At 42.1% G+C, this 22,053-nt stretch overlaps 1 protein-coding gene across 1 annotated transcript in view; it reads right to left on the bottom strand.

Moving 5' to 3' along the window:
• Positions 1-945: 945 nt before the first annotated feature.
• LOC134212570 (ATP-binding cassette sub-family C member Sur) overlaps positions 946-22,053 on the bottom strand; it is a 231,159-nt gene continuing 210,051 nt past the window's right edge. The window contains exons 25-29 of the mRNA XM_062690557.1: positions 4,579-5,024; positions 4,326-4,453; positions 3,065-3,356; positions 2,800-2,996; positions 946-2,405 (exon numbers count right to left, since the gene is read on the bottom strand). Of these exons, the coding sequence (XP_062546541.1) occupies positions 2,157-2,405; positions 2,800-2,996; positions 3,065-3,356; positions 4,326-4,453; positions 4,579-5,024 (1,312 nt within the window). The 3' untranslated portion in view covers positions 946-2,156. The remainder of the gene's footprint in view (positions 2,406-2,799; positions 2,997-3,064; positions 3,357-4,325; positions 4,454-4,578; positions 5,025-22,053) is intronic.

Below are 22,053 nucleotides of genomic sequence, written 5' to 3'. Positions count from 1 at the left end.
GCCGATTGATAATCGAGCGTAAAAAATGAATATCTAACGGGGCTGAAATGAATATTTTGAATTGCGGTTAATTTGTACCGATAAATGATGATTATTTTACTTTATATACTAAACAGATGCATATACTTTAGGAATTTGACTTCAAAATAATGAATCCATGCACCGCAGTACGAAATGATATTCAAATTTTGAGATTTCAAATTGAATATCAGTGTGCCAAGCTGAAGATTCATTTTGACACCGCACAAAACAACGCTGACACCGAGAGTCGACGCTTGCTGCTGTTCGTGCACATGCCGTTCTATTCTTCGCACATTCAAATTCAGGAAGGACTAGCAACTTGATTGTGTGTTGGATGTCAGCTGTTTGAGTGTAGTTGAAATGACTTTTTCTGTCCCTGGTTCCAATCGAGCACAAGGTTGTTGTATTGCGTCTCTTTGTTTTTAATCCAGGCTCGTTACTTTACACCATGCGGAGAAGGCCTACATCAGACTGAAGAAAGAAGCTAAACAGATCAGACTAGTTATCCTAATGTTCTACCTATAGGGTAATATTTCCGATAGTCGTGGGTGTTCCTATAGTTGCGGTGGTGTTCGTTTTACCCTAGGATGTTTTACCCAATCTACGTGTTAAACACAGCAACCCATGCATTTCATAAACTGCACGAAATAAAAGAAAACAGTTGAGAATTTCATCAAAATCGGCAAAGTATCACTAAAATACCTTATCTTTCATTCTACTTTGCACCAATAGTTGCGGTAGTGTTTCTATAATTGCAAGTTCATAGGAAAACAATTAGATTCGCAACTATAGGAACCAGGGTTTGCAGAAATCGCTCTCAATAGATAACGAACAACGATAAAAGAGAGGCAAAAACTGTTCCGAATCATAACAAGCCATGATAACAAATTTATCAAACTTGTATAAATACAAGTGTGAAAAACAGAATCGGATAGGCAGCCCCCACAGAAAAATGATGATTCTCGCTTTGTTTTCGCTCATTTCGTGTTGGTTACTGCACAGCTGTGTAGAACAAGTTGAAATGCATCATCAGAGCCAGTGCTCCCCGCATTTGGAGCTTTCTAAAAGAAATTTATCATGGGGTATAACCTTCCGAATCAGTTCTCTATCATGACAGCTTGCGAAAAAAGTCTCGTGGGATGCTATATATCGTATATGTATACAGAGATGATAAGTGAGAGACTTGTTCATTCTTTTTAGGATTCAATCCCTGATAGGAGCACGAATTAAAAAATACCGCAACTATTGGAACACTGTGCCACTAATTGGAATTATCATATATAGGTAAGTTATTATTATATAGGTAAGAATGATGGATTCCGCAGAGATTGGATTATCCTTCGTTTAAAATGTAATCGATGAGCTTTCAAAAACGTACTTAAGGTAAACGAAATTAGGTATAGACGTGCTGTAAGCGTGCTGGATCGTGCTTAGTTCCTCCACTATTGGGTCTTTTACCCTATCTAAATATCCCTGCCTATCTTGATGTTTTTGTCTATCCCTCAAATCTGATCACATTTTTTACTATCGTCGTTTTGAATGCATTTCTTTGTTATTATGTTTTAATCAAATTTTGGTCATAATACCCTAGGATCACAGCCACCCGTGTATGCCGTGCCCTATTCAGAGGCTACTTGATTACTATTTGTTATACAAAACTAGTTGTACCCAAACATCAACAGATTACATTTCTAGACCAACATGTGGAAAGGTCGTAAGAGCCAAAATTCATCCTTTCTGGGTCCTGGTCTACATACATAGTTATGAAGATAGACAAATAATCAGAAAGAATAAATTTTGGCTGTTACGCCCTTGTCAAATATTGGTTTCTATCTTATTTTGGGTGTTCTGGGTTATCTTACTATAGAAGTGCCCTATCGAGGAGAAAAAGATAGATTTGAAATAAAATAAATATTATCTGGATTTGAGAGCATACCTATACGATAAAGGCACAATTACAAATGCAACTTTGCTAACCAACGAAATGTTGATAACGACTTTGTCAGTGATCTCACTAGAGAGTAAAATGGCAATATCACGTGCGTATGTTTGTATATAGGGTGGGTCGATAATTTCAATACCCTCCATGATGCTCACTTTTATACCCTTAACTATTATCCGATCTATCAAACCTGCTAAACACTCGTTTCTCCCTCATCCCACTGCTGTTGTCCATTTCCGTCGAATGAATTGTGCTGTCGCTTCTGATGGCGATGTTGTGACTGCTCTTGCGGCTTACGATACTCGGTGGACGATGCCTTCAGCATGATGGCAAACTTGGAGTCTGCTGTTCTCCTCAGCGTCCGGGGACAACCATCTTCGATGATGCCTCCATGCTCCAGCACTATGACCCGGTCGTAATCGAACAGCGAATGCAATCGATGCTAACGCCGCAAAAAAGGGGGAAAATAACAAACAATATTATTGTTCTCAGTTTGAATATGGCATGTTCAATAGAATTTTCATATAGGGAGACAAAAAACTGTACTAAAAAGAATGTTAAGGCAGACAGGCCAAAACATTTAACTGAAGCAACATATGAAATGCTAAGCGTAAGCACAATTTAATAAAATATTTTTGAAGCTTACAATTGATTAAAGTTTTTTTACCTATACTTTTCAATATTCTTGTGAAAATATCATCCACGGATGAAACATTATATTTAAAAATATTATTGGAAGGAAGGAAAAGTAAGGTTTTAGTTATTTTTTCTCAGAAAATCAAAGTGGTGCTTTGTACTTCTTGAGGCACCCTCTACAACAAATACGATTGAATTACCGCTATTGTGATCACTGTTCGTCCTTTAAACGCTTTCCCAGCAGCATCCAAAACCAGTTTCTCCGTCTCTGAATCGAGTGAGGATGTTGCCTCGTCCAGTACCAAACAAACTGACCCCCGCAGTACGGACCGTGCCAGACAGAACAATTGCTTCTGGCCAGCACTTAAAATGGACGTTTCTTCGCCTATTCTGGTGTCTGCAATCGAATTAATAATCGCTAGTTCCGACTTTCGTCATCAAAAGAGCACAAATTCCAAGACCCACCCAGTGCATCCGGCAGCGCCACCACAAAGTCCTTTAGTTGTGCCATTTCCAGGCTGTTCCACAGGTCCAAATCGCTAAAGTGCCCCCGTGGGTCCAGATTCTCTCGCAACGTTCCCCCGAACAGCACCGCATCCTGCGGGATGATGGAAAGTCGACAGCGTAATTCATCGCTGTGAATGGTACCGATGTCGACGTCGTCGATCAATATCCGCCCACCGACGATTTCCAGCACGCCGAACAGTGCCAGCGCCAGCGAGGATTTACCGCTGCCCGTCCGACCGCATATGCCAATCTGTGAAGGAAGAAAAGGAAAATGAAGAGAAACACGCCCCGGAAATGAAAAACTGTCTCTTTGGAATAAGAGCACTCGACAACTGCACGGCGGGGTCATCGTGGATTTCTCGTTGGTTGGTCATCGTCGAATATATCTTCAGTCTGTGATGTGTCACATAAAGGACTGGCTTTTTCAAAAGACGGTTTTAGTCAACACGAACATATAGCTCTTTGCTAGTATGAATTAGCTGTTGCATCCGAGCATCTCTTTTTTTAATTTCTATAGATCCTTTTTGTTTCTACTCAATCGAGTAGCTAATTCCAAATCATCAATCTACTCTGACGTTCGCGATACTTTTTCTGCATGGTTAATATTGAAAAGAGATGAGCATTTAGAAAGAAAAGCACTGATGGCAGTTGCTTTCTCAGAATTGGAATCCATCAAGTGGACATTTTCCTTATTTTTATTTCAACGAACCATGGGCTTTGACCATAGTCATAAAAATGCTGGCTTCTCACAATGAAATAGAAAAAGATACTTCAAAGCGTATAAGTTCACCGAAGTATTAAGCCAAACAAAAGGAACGAAAGTTTCATTTTTGAATGTGACATTGTGATATTTTATGAACCTATATGAGAATATACTTTCCAACACTGTCCGATGTACTATCGTTCATGTCAACAGACGCCCATTTCCACGAGAAACTAACTTTACGGAAGCACTTGCAAGCTGCACTGCAAGAGATATAAACTGCACAGACGGGAACGGATTGGGAAAAGATAAGCGAAGTAGTCAGTTGTTGGTTGTTTTGTTTCACATCTCTCTCCATTACCACAGTGTCCCAGCAAAGCGCTAAACGAAGTAATTTAAATAATTAATGGCACCCTCGCTGGGGAACACTAGACAGCAATCCAACTCGTTCGTAAGTAATAGCGAGGACAGAAAATGCGTTTTTTTTTTGCTTCAGCCAAGTCACAGACAACTCACCCTTTGTCCAGCCGGGATAGTCAAATTCAAATTTGTGATTACATTTTCCTTTTGACTCTCGTACCGGAGTGAAACGTTCTCGAACACGATGTCTCCCTTCTGGGGCCACGAGATAGAGACGGGTTTATCTGGAAAACAGAAGGAATTGTCAGAACAAAGGTAATTGTCTGCGCATTGATTGACAACATTGAGAGACATTTGTTTGAATTAGGTAAAATGAAAGATTTATTGGTTTCAAGCTGATGGCACTTACGTTTTAGTTTGCTTCGTTCCCTGATTCGTTCCTGGCTGCTGTCGATGTAGAACTGTATCCGCTCCACTGCCCCGATGTACATCTCCATCTCGGCTGCTAGTTTGACGACCCAGTTCAGATAGATTGGAATCAGCAACGCATAGCTGATGGCCAACCCAATGAGGGACGAACTGGCCGATTCCGGACTCAAACTGGTCGTTATCAGTGCGCTCAGGATGGCAACGAACACGATGATCGCCCCCAGGTAATCAAGAGCAATTCCCAACCAACGGTTACTGCAGTTAAGTATGACCTGGGCCACGTTGTTAGCTTCCAGACGCTGGAACAGAGTTTCGGTGAATCGAGACTCCTGCTGGTAGGCTCGTATCGTCGTGAGGCCATCGATGGTTTCCGAGAAGTGCGATATGATTGGCGAGTAGGTGAGACTTTCGAGGCGTTGGAGTTCTCTGGGAATTGATAAAAAGGTTTCAATTAGATTAACAAGTTAAATATAAAACAGTTAGCCATGTGGCGGACTGGAAGGTGAATACAAAGCACTTATCCATGTAGAAATCACTGAAATAAAATACAAAGTAAAAAAATAAGATCATAAATTACACATTTTTCCACAATTACACATTTCCCCCTAACAGGCATTTAACCAAAAATAACATTTGCTGGGACATATCATTCCCCAGGAAAAAAAAACACCTCCTGAAAACTTAAATTTGCTCGAAAATAATATCTCCGCGATTAATTTTTTGTATTTTTTTGGAAATTAAATTGTTCAAAACAACAAATTACTAATGAAGAGATCACATGCACCTACGCTTTATAACGGGATATCTTGAATCAACTCTTGGCTGCAACCAATCATGCTTCTTACTTGCTTTTCTGGGAATTGGTTTTCGAGACGTCCTTCGAACGTGTTTATGCCTATCGTCCTTATGTATAACTAGGTATACCTCAGGGATATTCGGAACCAGCTGCAACGTGGCCAATTGAATAGAAAAAAGTAAATGAACATTCCACACTCGAGAAATTGTTTAACCGGGATGATTATATTTTTGGTCGCTATTTTGGATTTTTTGAAACAACCGGAACCAGGAAAACAAAAAAGACATTTTCAAGAAATATTTTGAAATTCTTGAAGTGTAATTTTACCTGGTTCCGTTCTTTGACAACGGTCCCGGCCTCTTGAAAGGAGCCTTCCGAGCCTCTTGAAAGGAGCCTTCCGAGCCTCTTGAAAGGAGCCTTCCGAGCCTCTTGAAAGGAGGCTTCTGAGCCTCTTGAAAGGAGGCTTCCAAGCCTCTTGAAAGGAGGCTTCCGAGCCTCTTGAAAGGAGGCTTCCGAGCCTCTTGAAAGGAGGCTTCCGAGCCTCTTGAAAGGAGGCTTCCGAGCCTCTTGAAAGGAGGCGTCTGAGGCCTCTTGAAAGGAGGCTTCCAGGCCTCTTGAAAGGAGGCTTCTGAGCCTCTTGAAAGGAGGCTTCTGAGCCTCTTGAAGGAGGCTTCTGAGCCTCTTGAAAGGAGGCTTCCAGCTCTTTGAAAGGAGGCTTCCTGAGCCTCTTGAAAGGAGGCTTCTGAGCCTCTTGAAAGGAGGCTTCGAGCCTCTTGAAGGAGGCTTCTGAGGCCTCTTGAAAGGAGGCTTCTGAGGCCTCTTGAAAGGAGGCTTGAGCCTCTTGAAAGGAGGCTTTGAGCCTCTTGAAAGGAGGCTTCTGAGCCTCTTGAAAGGAGGCTTCTGAGCCTCTTGAAAGGAGGCTTCTGAGCCTCTTGAAAGGAGGCTTCTGAGCCTCTTGAAAGGAGGCTCTGAGCCTCTTGAAAGGAGGCTCTGAGCCTCTTGAAAGGAGGCTTCTGAGCCTCTTGAAAGGAGGCTCTGAGCCTCTTGAAAGGAGGCTTCCAAGCCTCTTGAAAGGAGGCTCTAAACCTTTTGAAAGTATGCTTCCGAGCCTCTTGAAAGGAGGCTTCCAAGCCTCTTGAAAGGAGGCTTCCAAGCCTCTTGAAAGGAGGCTTCCAAGCCTCTTGAAAGGAGGCTTCCAAGCCTCTTGAAAGGAGGCTTCCAAGCCTCTTGAAAGGAGGCTTCCAAGCCTCTTGAAAGGAGGCCTACAAGCCTCTTGAAAGGAGGCCTCCAAGCCTCTTGAAAGGAGGCTTCCAAGTCTCTTGAAAGGAGGCTTCCAAGCCTCTTGAAAGGAGGCTTCCAAGCCTCTTGAAAGGAGGCTTCCAAGCCTCTTGAAAGGAGGCTTCCAAGCCTCTTGAAAGGAGGCTTCCAAGCCTCTTGAAAGGAGGCTTCCAAGCCTCTTGAAAGGAGGCTTCCAAGCCTATTGAAAGGAGGCTTCCAAGCCTCTTGAAAGGAGGCTTTCATGCATCTTGGAAGAAGTCTTTCGAGCCTTCCGAGCCTCTTGAAAGGAGGCTTCCGAGCCTCTTGAAAGGAGCCTTCCTAACCTCATGAAAGGAGCCTTCCGAGCCTCTTGAAAGGAGCCTTCCGAGCCTCTTGAAAGGAGCCTTCCGAGCCTCTTGAAAGGAGCCTTCCGAGCCTCTTGAAAAGAGCCTTCCGAGCCTCTTGAAAGGAGCCTTCCGAGCCTCTTGAAAGGAGCCTTCCGAGCCTCTTGAAAGGAGCCTTCTGAGCCTCTTGAAAGGAGCCTTCCGAGCCTCTTGAAAGGAGCCTTCCGAGCCTCTTGAAAGGAGCCTTCCGAGCCTCTTGAAAGGAGCCTTCCGAGCCTCTTGAAAGGAGCCTTCCGAGCCTCTTGAAAGGAGCCTTCCGAGCCTCTTGAAAGGAGGCTTCCGAGCCTCTTGAAAGGAGGCTTCCGAGCCTCTTGAAAGGAGGCTTCCGAGCCTCTTGAAAGGAGGCTTCCGAGCCTCTTGAAAGAAGGCTTCTGAGCCTCTTGAAAGAAGGCTTCTGAGCCTCTTGAAAGAAGGCTTCCGAGCCTCTTGAAAGGAGGCTTCCGAGCCACTTGAAAGGAGGCTTCCGAGCCTCTTGAAAGAAGGCTTCCGAGCCTCTTGAAAGGAGGCTTCCGAGCCTCTTGAAAGGAGACTCTGAGCCTCTTGAAAGGAGGCCTGAGCCTCTTGAAAGGAGGCTTCCAGAGCCTCTTGAAAGGAGGCTTGAGCCTCTTGAAAGGAGGCTTCCGAGCCTCTTGAAAGGAGGCTTCCGAGCCTCTTGAAAGGAGGCTTCTGAGCCTCTTGAAAGGAGGCTTCTGAGCCTCTTGAAAGGAGGCTTCTGAGCCTCTTGAAAGGAGGCTTCCGAGCCTCTTGAAAGGAGGCTTCTGAGCCTCTTGAAAGGAGGCTTCCGAGCCTCTTGAAAGGAGGCTTTGAGCCTCTTGAAAGGAGGCTTCTGAGCCTCTTGAAAGGAGGCTTCTGAGCCTCTTGAAAGGAGGCTTCCGAGCCTCTTGAAAGGAGGCTTTGAGCCTCTTGAAAGGAGGCTGGAGCCTCTTGAAAGGAGGCTCTGAGCTCTCTGAAAGGAGGCTTCTGAGCCTCTTGAAAGGAGGCTTCCTGAGCCTCTTGAAAGGAGGCTTCCAGCCTCTTGAAAGGAGGCTTCCTGAGGCCTCTTGAAAGGAGGCTTGAGCCTCTTGAAAGGAGGCTTCTGAGGCCTCTTGAAAGGAGGCTTCTGAGCCTCTTTAAAGGAGGCTTCTGAGCCTCTTGAAAGGAGGCTTCCGAGCCTCTTGAAAGGAGGCTTCCGAGCCTCTTGAAAGGAGGCTTCCGAGCCTCTTGAAAGGAGGCTTCCGAGCCTCTTGAAAGGAGGCTTCCAAGCCTCTTGAAAGGAGGCTTCCAAGCCTCTTGAAAGGAGGCTTCCAAACCTCTTGAAAGGAGGCTTTCGAGCATCTTGAAAGGAGGCTTCCGAGCCTCTTGAAAGGAGGCTTCCGAGCCTCTTGAAAGAAGGCTTCCGAGCCTCTTGAAAGGAGGCTTCCGAGCCTCTTGAAAGGAGGCTTCTGAGCCTCTTGAAAGGAGGCTTCCGAGCCTCTTGAAAGGAGGCTTCCGAGCCTCTTGAAAGGAGGCTTCCGAGCCTCTTGAAAGGAGGCTTCCGAGCCTCTTGAAAGGAGGCTTCCGAGCCTCTTGAAAGGAGGCTTCCGAGCCTCTTGAAAGGAGGCTCCGAGCCTCTTGAAAGGAGGCTTCCGAGCCTCTTGAAAGGAGGCTTCCGAGCCTCTTGAAAGGAGGCTTCCGGGCCTCTTGAAAGGAGGCTTCCGAGCCTCTTGAAAGGAGGCTTCCGAGCCTCTTGAAAGGAGGCTTCCGAGCCTCTTGAAAGGAGGCTTCTGAGCCTCTTGAAAGGAGGCTTCTGAGCCTCTTGAAAGGAGGCTTCCGAGCCTCTTGAAAGGAGGCTTCGAACCTCTTGGAAGGAGGCTTCTGAGCCTCTTGAAAGCAGGCTTCTGAGCCTCTTGAAAGGAGGCTTCTGAGCCTCTTGAAAGGAGCTTTCTGAGCCTCTTGAAAGGAGGCTTCTGAGCCTCTTGAAAGGAGGCTTCTGAGCCTCTTGAAAGGAGGCTTCTGAGCCTCTTGAAAGAAGGCTTCTGAGCCTCTTGAAAGGAGGCTTCTGAGCCTTTTGAAAGGAGGCTTCCGAACCTCTTGAAAGGAGGCTTCCGAGCCATTTGAAAGGTGGCTTGCGAGCCTCTTGAAAGGAGGCTTCCGAGCCTCTTGAAAGGAGGCTTCCGAGCCTCTTGAAAGGAGGCTTCCAAGCCATTTGAAAGGAGGCTTCCGAGCCTCTTGAAAGGAGGCTTCCGAGCCTCTTGAAAGGAGGCTTCTGAGCCTCTTGAAAGGAGGCTTCCAAGCCTTTTGAAAGGAGGCTTCTGAGCCTCTTGAAAGGAGGCTTCCTGAGCCTCTTGAAAGGAGGCTTCCAGAGCCTCTTGAAAGGAGGCTTCCTGAGCCTCTTGAAAGGAGGCTTCCTGAGCCTCTTGAAAGGAGGCTTCTGAGCCTCTTGAAAGGAGGCTTCCTGAGCCTCTTGAAAGGAGGCTTCTGAGCCTCTTGAAAGGAGGCTTCTGAGCCTCTTGAAAGGAGGCTTCTGAGCCTCTTGAAAGGAGGCTTCCGAGCCTCTTGAAAGGAGGCTTCTGAGCCTCTTGAAAGGAGGCTTCTGAGCCTCTTGAAAGGAGGCTTCTGAGCCTCTTGAAAGGAGGCTTCTGAGCCTCTTGAAAGGAGGCTTCCGAGCCTCTTGAAAGGAGGCTTCCGAGCCTCTTGAAAGGAGGCTTCCGAGCCTCTTGAAAGGAGGCTTCCGAGCCTCTTGAAAGGAGGCTTCCGAGCCTCTTGAAAGGAGCCTTCCGAGCCTCTTGAAAGGAGGCTCCCGACTGCTAGGCGGATTAATCTGGGTTTTTTGTCCCGATCAGATAGATAACATTGAAGATTTTTAAAATTAATTCCTTCGTCGTTTTGTTCTTTTGACCTTTTGTCCTACAGCCTGGTTGTGGTTGTGGTAGGCAAGATTAACTTGGCTTTGGTTTACTGATCGCCATGCATGTTATGTACAACACAAAGTTGTAGAATCATAAATTATACAATTTATAAAAACTTTATCAATAAGTTTTAATTGGAATTGTACTACATCAACCATTACGCATTTCTGTCCGAGGTACACCCTGGGGCCAGCGAAGGTACCCCCAGGAATTCACGTACCCCAGGTTGAGAACCGCTGGTCTACAAAGTCAACTCGGTACAAAACCGATAGCAACCCATCATATTCAGGCTACTATCGGCCATTCTTACGATTTACAATCTATGTTCGTCCAAATACGATCTCTAAGATTATCGTATGAGAACAATTAGTCCACCATTCTATATATAGCATGGTGGACTAATTGGTCTTGACTGCAAAGATTTGGAAAACTTAGAACGTCGTTTACGCAGTTGATAACCAGGGACTTGATTGATAAGATGGATTCGCTATAAATTTTGTACCAAGCATAGTTAACCTACTAAACAAAACCCAGATTAATCCACCTAGCAGTGATAGTGCCTTTCTCGTTTCTTGTGAGTGAGTAATTTCTTCGCACTTTTGGTATGAAAAAAAGTATTTTGGCCACAACTTCTGAGCCCATAGTCCGATCCGGCCAATTTTTAATAGGAAACAATGGGACATGATTCTGCGTCGAATGTTGCGAGTAAATCAGCCGAGAGTAAGTGCCTAAATAGAGGAAAAGATTTTTTCTTGTAAAAACTGGCCATAACTCCGAAGCCCATAGTCCGACTGGGCCGGTTTTCGATACGAAACAATGGGACAAGATTCCGCGTCAAATGCATCTTGTTGCGAGCAAATCGGTTGAGGATAATGCCTAAGAAATGAAATGGTTAAGGATAAGTGCCTGAAAAATCAGTGAGATTATTTTGCGCACACACAGACATCACTTTAATGCGTCGAGCTAAGTCGATCGGTATATAACACTAAGAGTCAAAGGGCCTTCTATAGAAAGTTCGTTTTTGGAGAAAACATATAGCCTTTAAGTATACTTTGTATACAAGAAAGGCAAAAAGAATTTTGGTCATAACTTCTAAGCCCATAGTCCGATCGGGTCAATTTTCAATAGGAAACAATGGGACAGGATTCTGCGTCGAATGCAACTGTTGCAAGCAAATCAGTTAAGAATTAATTCCCAAAAAGTGAGCTAGACTTTTTAATATGATTTTTATGAAAAAAAAAAGTATTTTAGCCATAACTTCTAAGCCCATAGTCCGATCGGGTCAATTTTCAATAAGAAACAATGGGAAAGGATTCTGCGTCTAATGCAACTTGTTGCGAGCAAATTGAGAATAAGTGCCCAGAAAGTGAGCTAGACTTTTTAATGTGCTTTTACACGATTTTTTTTTGGCCATAACTTCTAAGCCCATAGTCCGATCGGGTCAATTTTCAATAGGAAACAATGGGACAGGATTCTGCATCGAATGCAACTTGTTGCGAGCAAATCGGTTGAAAATAAGTGCCCAAAAAGTGAGCTAGACTTTTTAATGTGCTTTTTTATGAAAAAAAGTATTTTGGCCTTAACTTCTAAGCCCATAGTCCGATCGGGTCAGTTTTCAATTGGAAACAATGGGACAGGATTCTGCGTCGAATTCAATTTGTTGCGAGCAAATCGGTTGAGAATAAGTGCCCAAAAAGTGAGCTAGACTTTTTAATGTGCTTTTATATAAAAAAAAGTGTTCTGGCCATAACTTCTAAGCCCGATCAGGTCAGTTTTCAATAGGAAACAATGGGACAGGGTTCTGCATCGAATGCAACTTGTTGCGAACACATTGGTTGAGAATAAGTGCCCAAAAAGTGAGCTAGACTTTTTGATGTGCTTTTTTATGAAAAAATGTATTTTGGTCATAACTTCTAAGCCCATAGTCCGATCGGGTCAGTTTTCAATAGGAAACAATGGGACAGTATTCTGGTCATAACTTCTAAGCCCATAGTCCGCTCAGGTCAGTTTTCAATAGGAAATAATGAGACAGGTTTTTGCGTCGATTGCAACTTGTTGCGAGCAAATCGGTTGAAAATAAGTGCCCAAAAAGTGAGCTAGACTTTTTAATGTGCCTTTTTATGAAAAAAGTATTTTGACCATAACTTCTAAGCCCATAGTCCGATCAGGTCAGTTTTCAATTGGAAATAATGGAACAGTATTCTGCGTCGAATGCAACTTGTTGCGAGCAAATTGGTTGAGAATAAGTTCCCAAAAAGTGAGCCAGACTTTTTAATGTGCATTTTTATGAAAAAAAGTGTTTTGGCCATAACTTCTAAGCCCATAGTCCGATCAGGTCAGTTTTCAATTGGAAATAATGAGACAGGATTTTGCGTCGATTGCAACTTGTTCCGAGCAAAACGGTTGGGAATAAGTGCCCAAAAAGTGAGCTAGACTTTTTGATGTGCTTTTTTATGAAAAAATGTATTTTGGTCATAACTTCTAAGCCCATAGTCCGATCGGGTCAATTTTCAATAGGAAACAATGGGACAGGATTCTGCGTCGAATGCAACTTATTGCGAGCAAATCGGTTGAGAATAAGTGCCCAAAAAGTGAGCTAGACTTTTTAATGTGCTTTTTTATGAAAAAAGTATTTTGGCCATAACTTCTAAGCCCATAGTCCGATCAGGTCAGTTTTCAATAGGAAATAATGAGACAGGTTTTTGCGTCGATTGCAACTTGTTGCAAGCAAATCGGTGGAAAATAAGTGCCCAAAAAGTGAGCTAGACTTTTTAATGTGCTTTTTTATGAAAAAAAGTATTTTGGCCATAACTTCTAAGCCCATAGTCCGATCGGGTCAGTTTTCAATAGGAAACAATGGGACAGTATTCTGCGTCGAATGCAACTTGTTGCGAGCAAATCGGTTGAGAATAAGTTCCCAAAAAGTGAGCTAGACTTTTTAATGTGCATTTTTATGAAAAAAAGTATTTTGGCGATAACTTCTAAGCCCATAGTCCGATCGGGTCAATTTTCAATAGGAAACAATGGGACAGTATTTTGCGTCGAATGCAACTTGTTGCGAGCAAATCGGTTGAGAATAAGTTCCCAAAAAGTGAGCTAGACTTTTTAATGTGCATTTTTATGAAAAAAAGTATTTTGGCCATAACTTCTAAGCCCATAGTCCGATCGGGTCAACTTTTAATAGGAAACAATGAGACAGGATGCTGCGTCGAATGCAACTCATTGCGAGCAAATCGGTTGAGGATAAGTGCCAAAAAAGTGAGCTAGACTTTTTGCGCACACACACACATACACACACACATACACACACACATACACACACACAGACATCACTCGAATTCGTCGAGCTGAGTCGATCGGTATATAACACTATGGGTCTCCGGGCCTCCTATAAAAAGTTCGTTTTTGGAGCGAACATATAGCCTTTACGTATACTTTGTATACGAGAAAGGCAAAAATGAAATGATTTTGTGAACTAAGATCATCGTTTTTGCACATATTTAAATCGTAAATCGCATGGCTGCCAGTTGTACCGAGCCCAGTTGACTTGGTAGTTCAAGTCGTCTGAACTACAGAATGATTTGGAGAACTTATAACATACGGTTTGAACATATCTAAATCGTTAATCATGCACATGACCCCTAAGGGCCTGTATGAACACTATGGGCTACTATTGGCTTTGTATTGAGCCCAGTTGACCTGGTAGACCAATTCGTCCAAACTCTAGAATGATATGGAGATCTTTGAACATCCGGTTTTGACATATCCAATTCATAAATCATGCACATCGGCTCTAAGGATAATGCACAATCAGCATTAGTAGGGTATAAGTATGACAACCACTGTTGCAGGAGCTAGGCAGTTCCAGTTCAATTAATGAGAGGTAAAGTTCAATTCAATTCAATTTCTTAGTGGTTTCCTGATGTATTCAACATTTTAATGGGTAAATAAATAAAATTTGTATAACTCGTGACATGACTGTTGCAATTATATGTTACCTACCTAAAAATAGTGGCAAGCATTTTGTGTAAAATTGAGGTGAATTATTTCGTTTTAATCAACAAATCACAGAAAATGGCAAATTTAATAACAACATGTTTCCAAAAACTAGAAACATGTACGAGCTCATTGCTAAATAAATGGAGCAAATCCGTCAAACACTGAATGATCAATAGCATTTTCAATTTCACTTTCTTCACTTGGTCCTATACGGGATAAGACTAATTGCATATTTTGTTGAACACAACCCGAGCAGCACAAGTCAGGCAAATCTGGTTGCAGCAACTTGATTGTGACTAAATCTGGTCACATATGAGTTGCAGTAACCTATGTGTAATATGTGTGCTACTAGGGAACCGAGTACACCAGTGTACAATCAATACTGTATAAAATCCTAAATCCACTGGAAGATGGCTCTTTAGGGACAGGCCTCCCGGAGTCCAAATTTAAATCTCCTCACATTTTCAATGCTGCGCACTCAATACGAAAGCAACATCCAACTGTCATTTTTAATATTTCAGTTTTGCTGCGTCGCAGCATGCGTCAAATATTAAAAAGGCAAGTTGAGCGTTGCTTTCATATGACATAACGCGAGTAAATTTAGTTTTGGATTCCGAGATACTTGTCCTTAAAGACGTGAAACATGGACGCTATAAGTAACATTGATACAAATTTCCAACTTCTGCAAAATTGGGAAAAAATGTCTCAACTTTTCCGATGTCCACTACGAACGACACGAAGACTTCGGTTTTAAGCGGAGACTTTTTCAGACATCTACTAGAATCGTAACCAATTTCCATTCAAACATGGGAATATTTATGTTTGCAATTTTTCAATCAATTTGTGGTCTGGGTTCTTCGGAAAGCTAAATTTCAAGTCAAGAATTCACAATACAGGTCGATTAGGATGATATTGTTATTTTGCGATTTGATTCAATTTAAACCCTTTCAATGTATAAGTAAATAATGACGGATTACGGCCAAGGAACCAGTCTCTCTTATGTCTATAAGAAATCCAAAAAGTAATAATGTACAAATTTATGGAAAGAAATCGCATCAACTCCAATTTATTATATTGAGTGGCAGCATATCTTCGGATGGACTCAGCTTTCATCCGTCCCTCCCTTTTTGAGCAAAAACATCAAACAGCTTTCGGAAGTTTTACAAACGGCACTCGGCACATACACACTCACCACGTGCACATAACACGATCCCAAGCAACGTGAATCCCAGTTTGCTACTTGTTGTCGGTTCGATCCCTCACTCACTCTGTGCTCTCAGGATATGGAGTGTTCAGTCGGTATGCGATGGGCGACAAAAAGTGGCTTGCAATCAGAAACACTCATGTATAAATAATGTCCGGGAAGTGGATCGACTACCGAAAGGAGTGCAGCCTCCGGAAGAAACACCGGGACATGTAAACTTGGAATTTCAAGGTGGAGTTGCGGACTATAATATTAGGGTGACCGATACCCATTTGGAATGGAATGAAAAGTAATTGTTTTCAAAAATCTATACATGGCCGATGCGAGTAAGTCTTTATGATCCATGTGGTCGGGGATTGGCTAAACCGTTCTGAACGCCTTTGGACACGGTAATTCATGCGTATTTATTCATATGTGTGTTTGTTCTAGAATGTTTTACACTTCTGTATGTAATTAATTGTAAGCTTCCAAACGTTAAATTGTGCGCAAGAGGGTAATATTTCAATGGCTTTTGGTGTAGTTTTGCAGAGCCTCGACCATGGATGTTTCAGGATCACCCTAACGAGTAGTTTACGGTTGTACCAGTTTCACGAAGAAGCATTGGCTGCATATCGTTCAAAAACCAAGTTGTAAAAAAGAAGCACCTATAGATATCTGTGCGAAGAAAGCTACCGACAAAAGTTCAATGGGTACGTACCTGTCCATATGCAGCATGCAGAGAGAAGACTAATAGACTCATAAAATGTAGATAGCAGTTGCAATGTAGAGTTGCTTTATAGATCGGAGCCATTACATTGGAGTGCACTTCGTTTCAAAGATGGGTGGTCGTTTGGAACTAATTGATTTATGTGGTTTTATTGGATTTTAATATTTTGGCAATGAATAATTATTTCAGTTTGAACTTTTGTGAAGTTTGTTTCCTTCTGGCACACCCAACGCTTGACTTCTTCTAAAGATTGAGCCTCTGTTTCTTTTGAAATGGTCAAACGGAATTCGCCGTTTGTCACATGAATAACAAATCCAAAAGAGTAAAGTTCAGTAGAAACATTTGCTTCATCGGTTTGTATGAGATTATGGCGTTAGTACATGTTGACGAAAAACAAAATTCTGTTTTGTGGCTGACTTTCCATATTTGTGATTTGTATAATAAACGCAGTATCGTATGTGACCATCACCTTATAATTGCATTGACAAGATATGAATACGTTTAATGGGGGTGAATGTGTCGACGACAAAGTCTACATCCTAGTGGGAGAAAGGGTCCTCCTGGAAAGCAGTGTTACAATAGACGGGGATACCTTCGAGGTGGTCTACCTTGGATTCTTACTTACGACTGATGTTAATATTAGCCTTGAATATGAAGGCGAAAATGTAGAAAAGTACGTTTTCTCATACTAATCTATACATAAAAATAAATTTCTGTCTGCCTGAACCGTATAGACTCGGAAACTACTGAATCGATCGGCATGAAAATTTGTATGCAGAGATTTTCGGGGCCGAAGAAGGTTCTTAAGGACAAGCATCTCGGAATCCAAAACTAATTTCACTCGCGTTTTCGAGGGCATCCCACTCGATTCGGAAGCAACGTACAACTGTAATTTTCATTATTAAACGCATGCTGAGATGCAACAAATCTGAAATATTAAAAACGATAGTTTTGCGTTGCTTCCGTATTGGTCCCCATCCCTTGAAAGCTCGAGTGAAATTAGTTTTGGACTCCAGATGGCATGTCCTTTAGATGGCTCCTCCCCTCTTTGAAACGGGGGGCTCCATACAAATGAAACATCAATGTCTTCATAACTCGAGAACTAATCAAGCAAATGGAATTATATCTGGTATATGGAGGTTTTGGAAGGGAAGATATGTTTCTGTGGTGATTCGAAACCCTTCTCCTCCTGGAAAGGGGGGCTCTCATACAAATGAAGCATAAAATTCTGCATAACTCGAGAACTAATCAGAAAATAAATCAATTTTAGGCGAAATAAAGTCTCCATATAAATTTAAAACGCGATGCGGAAAGCGAGTATGCCACCAATCGAGTCCTTATTTTGCATAGTTGATTGGGATTAGATGGAAACTCTAAACACAAAAAATCTCGGGATTTAGGAAAATTCGGGATTTCCCGATTCCCGGGATATTATTTTTGAAATCCCAAAAATCCCGGGATACCCGAGACAAAAAATACTGTTTCATTTCCGGTTTGTAAACAGTGTAATTTTTCTTCTTACAAAAGTTATTTGTTTTGAACGCGAAACCCAACTTAGGTAATGAGAAATTCATATCATATTCTTATAGCTCCCATCATACATGATTTTTTTCCAAGTTCGTTTATTTGGTAAGCTCAGGCATGTATACGGAGCCAAGGTTCTTTGTGATGCACAATCGATATAATCTTATTATTAAATTAGTAAGAGAGGAACAGACATGAAAATATTGGCTACAGCTCTCTATTAATTAAACGAAGTATCTACAGTACAAAATCAGCCACATCTATCTGGCGCCCGCTTCCTACCCATCTCCCGTCTACAGCGAGGTTGTGTACACTAGCTGATATTCGCCTTGCCAATCTTCTCGTGCCGCCCAACATTGACTCAGTCTTCCTGAGCTTCTTGTCTTCAAAGCAATTCTTGATCCAATTCATGTCCTTCCAATCGATGTTCGTACAACAAACTTTCCAGCACATGCGCAAGTACAAGTAATCCGACCCCGATGCTCTGCCTTTTTTTTTGTGTATCGCTTCGATCAAAATCAGCTCTGGTCAACAGGCTGCAATCAATTTGTCCAATTCTCGGCCTCTGTCAAAACTGTCTACCAACTTTAATCGCGTAATCTATTAACCCTATTATCGTTGAATTATCGAGTTAACTTACGTTAAATTATCAAAATAATAATTGAGTTGATTCATCTTTATCGCAGCAAACGATTACGTTGAACACAATTAAGTGTATCGGCGATAAGGATAAATTAACGATTAACATCAAGATTAGGAAGCAATCTGTTCAAGATTAGGAAGAGCTGCAGCTCTTGTCAAAAGAATCAATTAATAGCCTGCCATGGGTTGGAGGATACTCTAGTATTGTGTTTTCTTTGCGAGGGGGTTCCTATATACCCAATAGGTTATGGGCCCAGTACGATTCTACTGCGCATGTTCCATCTTTTGTCACTAGGGTATTGAAGGCAATCCCAGCAACTGTCTAAACCCAATGCATATTCAAAACAATGCAAACAGTCAAGCCGACTTCAACCGTTAGCAAACTCTTCTTCTCGGACTCGGCGATCATAGGGTACTCTATTTTCCGAGAAAAACGTGAATATTATTTGCTTCTCGTAGTCGTTTGTTTTTTCGAAAGAATCAATTCAAATTAGAATTGAATTTAGTTTCAATTTGAAATCTGCATTATCTGGCTTTTCTAAAATATGAGCTTTACCCCTGAACATTTAATAAAATCGGTTTTAAATAAAAAAATAAGTTTCCTAAGGAAACATCGGAATATCCCGGGATCCTGGGATTTCCAGGGATATACGAACGAGTTCATCCCGAATCCCAGGACAACGAAAATGGCCGGGAAATGGAAACTCTAATTAGGATCCTAGAACGATTCAGACAAACCTTGATCTCACTTGATTAGATGAAGTTTGCGTTTTTCCATTCAACTGCGCCCCACTCTAATGTGTGACGAAAACATTTATTGCTAAACATTTATGCCCAGAAAAGTCGAAAAAAAGCCAACCCGAAAATTTTCTAGACCGGACCATGAATCGAACCTAGGCACCTTCTGCATGGTCATACTTTGTAGCCACGCATCTTACTGCACAGCTAAGGAAGGTTCTCTTTGTATTTCCTACATCTTTATCAAAAAACTTCCCGAAAGTTCTTTACATTTTTGGTTAAATAATTCAATCAATGCACAGTGTTGTTTTTTTGTCGATTTCGTGCATATTCGTGTCATGCACCTATGCCAATTAGTAAGCTTCTCGAAAAACAATTGAATGAATAGATTGCTGCTTTAAACTAATCAGAATTATGTGTTTCGCTATGGGCATTCTACCACTCATCAGCTATACTTAATAGCAACTGAATTTAATTCAAAGTGACAGAGGTTTTTGACGATGTTTGACGGTATTTTACTGGGGTTACTCTTCTTGATTTACGAGGCAAATCATATCAATATTTCTTCAGCGAAATTGTCTGTCAGGATGTCGGCTTCACAGGAAAAATACCGGAGGTCAAGTAGACCCAGATATCCGAAACCTTGGAAAGATTTCGCTTCTGAGAGCATGCAAGTGAATCCGGAATGTTCGAATCATGCACCACATTATTTGACAATTCTTAACACTCAACCAAGTTTAGCCACCCTAAACGTTAAGCTAGTTGTCGAGTGCGTGTTTTCCCTTGTTTCGGACAACAGAACGATCGCGCGATCTGCCGAAATATTGTGTTCTGCATTGCGCGGCCGGTAATAAAGTAAATCAGTTCAGTGCGTGTTTTTTCGGATTAGCCATCGAGCAAGCATTGTGCAGTGCGTGTTTTAGTCGTCGCGATGTAGTTAAGATATCGAATCAGTCTTCGGGAAAATACGTAAGACACGCGTTGCTTTTTCGTTTTTGTATCATCATGAATATGGAGTCGTTAAAAAGAAATAATTAGTCGCTTACCAAGGCGACTTCCAATATATTTCCTTCCCAACTAACATACTATTCCTTTCCAGTGCGCTCATAGAGATGCAGAGGATTTCTCGGTCTCTTGTAGCAATGAGTGTCGAACTAATTTTCCTCCCCTTATCCTAATTGACTGTGAGGACGTGACCTGCATCGTTATTGGTCTTGAATTAAAGAAACTCCGAAGCATGTACAGCGAGAATAGCTTTCTAGTCCCGAGAAAACTATTGAATTGGTGAGCTGTGCATTATTTGTTGTTTCTCGGCCAATCACGACTAGCAACTACGATGGGTACAGTCAATCAAGCTAAGCTAAGCCTAAACGTTAAGCTAGTGATCAATTTCCAGGAATACGAGATACTCAAGGTACTCCAATGGGGCCCTCCTTAGCCGTGTGGTAAGACGCGCGGATACAAAGCAAGACCATGCTGAGGGTGGCTGGGTTCGATTCCCGGTGCCGGTCTAGGCAGTTTTCGGATTGGAAATTGTTTCGACTTCCCTGGGCATAAATGTATCATCGTGTTAGCCTCATGATATACGAATGCAAAAATGGTAACCTGGCTTAGAAACCTCGCAGTTAATAACTGTGTGGAAGTGCTTGATGAACATTAAGCTGCGAGGCGGCTCTGTCCCAGTGTGGGGATGTAATGCCAATAAGATAAAGAAGAAGAAGAAGGTACTCCAAAACATTCTCAAGTTCAACTCAAAGTTTCTACCAGATCAACCATGGAATTTGAAATGTTCTCATCGTCGGCCAATAGCAAATCCGGTTCAATAAGCATATCAGTCTCTTATAGAGATCTCATAGATACTTTGAACTGAGTTCGAAAACGTTTTGGTGTACCTGTGTGTGTCCATTCTAACACCCACTGGCTGGCAGTGATGTTATGGAAAAAAGCTGACTGTATTTCAGTCAGATTTAGTCCGGGAGCTAGTAGGTCCAGCTCTACTGCAGCTCAAGTGACCCATTTCAGACTGCCTGGTATTTCATGAAATGGCGAAACCAATTTCCGTCCAATCTAGGAGTTTTGCTGGCATCAACTATAATTCCAAATAGACGGCGTGGATGTTCACAATTGACACTACATAATACAGTCGCGATCGCTGGTTATGCCAGAACCTCGACCCAACTAACGATTTCGGTTTTCTAGTTGGGTCAACTGACAGCCATTTGAACACATGCATTTTAACATGAACATCACAAATGATGTCAAGTGACGGCAAAACCCTTTTTCAGTGTTTACATTGCATTTTGACGTATGATTGCTTTTTAGTTGGGTCATCGCCCAACGAGCAGAGGCCCAACTAAAAAGTGACCCAAGTATCAGGATCCCAACCAGCGAATTACGACTGTACCTACTACGGATTCCTTTCGTCCAGAACGGCACTAAATTCGAAAAATCTATGACCCGTCGCGAAATTCGTAAAAATTTAAAAATTCAGGAGGAAAACGCGCAGCGAAAAAATATGACATGCGGTCTAAACCACGGCACACTACGATCTTCGAAAACGTTTTGGAGTACCTAGCCCAAAAAGTTTTTGTAAGCAGTTCAAAGTATTTACCGGATCAATAACGACTTTTATAATGTCCAAATCTTCGGTATGCACGTAATCCAGTTCAAAAAGCATTGTTACATGAACATAAGATGCCCAAAGTTCTGTAACATGATCTTGAGTTAAAATCTAGACATCAAGAAGGATTATGTTCAAGATATGACCGCCCGACGTAAAACCGTTTGATGCATTGAGGGATGTAGTGCCATCCTGCATGAAGATTATAAAATAATTCATTTGATAACCTATGCCACTACTTTGAGCATGAACATGAGCATGATTGGCCCTGTACAGCTCATTTCATTTATTTAGCTAACATCTAAACTGCCGCTAACCGCAAGTCTAGCACATCTTTATATGGAGTTTATGCCTAATAAACTCTAATCTTCTCGCGGTTTCCTGCATAACATTCTATATTGAATTCTTCAAGACTTGAATGAGTATCATAGTTCTTCTTTGTTAGTTGTGCCGTCCAACTGCAATTCACTGTTTTTGGATGTTTCTGCAAACATTTTTCCATATAAACTTCCAACGAGTTTAGCACCGTCTATTTTGAGCCACCCTAACCCACATGCATATACTTTGTCTTCGATGCATTCACCACCAGTCCAACTTTTGTTGCTTTACGTTTCAGGCGGATGTACAGTTCTGCTTTTTGCAGTCGACGATGTTCATGTCATCCGCGAAACAAATAAATTGACTGAAAATCGTACCCT

Source organism: Armigeres subalbatus, chromosome 2, assembly GCF_024139115.2.
Source record: "Armigeres subalbatus isolate Guangzhou_Male chromosome 2, GZ_Asu_2, whole genome shotgun sequence".
Classification (NCBI taxonomy): domain Eukaryota; kingdom Metazoa; phylum Arthropoda; class Insecta; order Diptera; family Culicidae; genus Armigeres; species Armigeres subalbatus.
The sequence above is the reverse complement of the archived record's forward strand: the minus strand, read 5'-3'. Positions and strand labels throughout refer to the sequence as shown.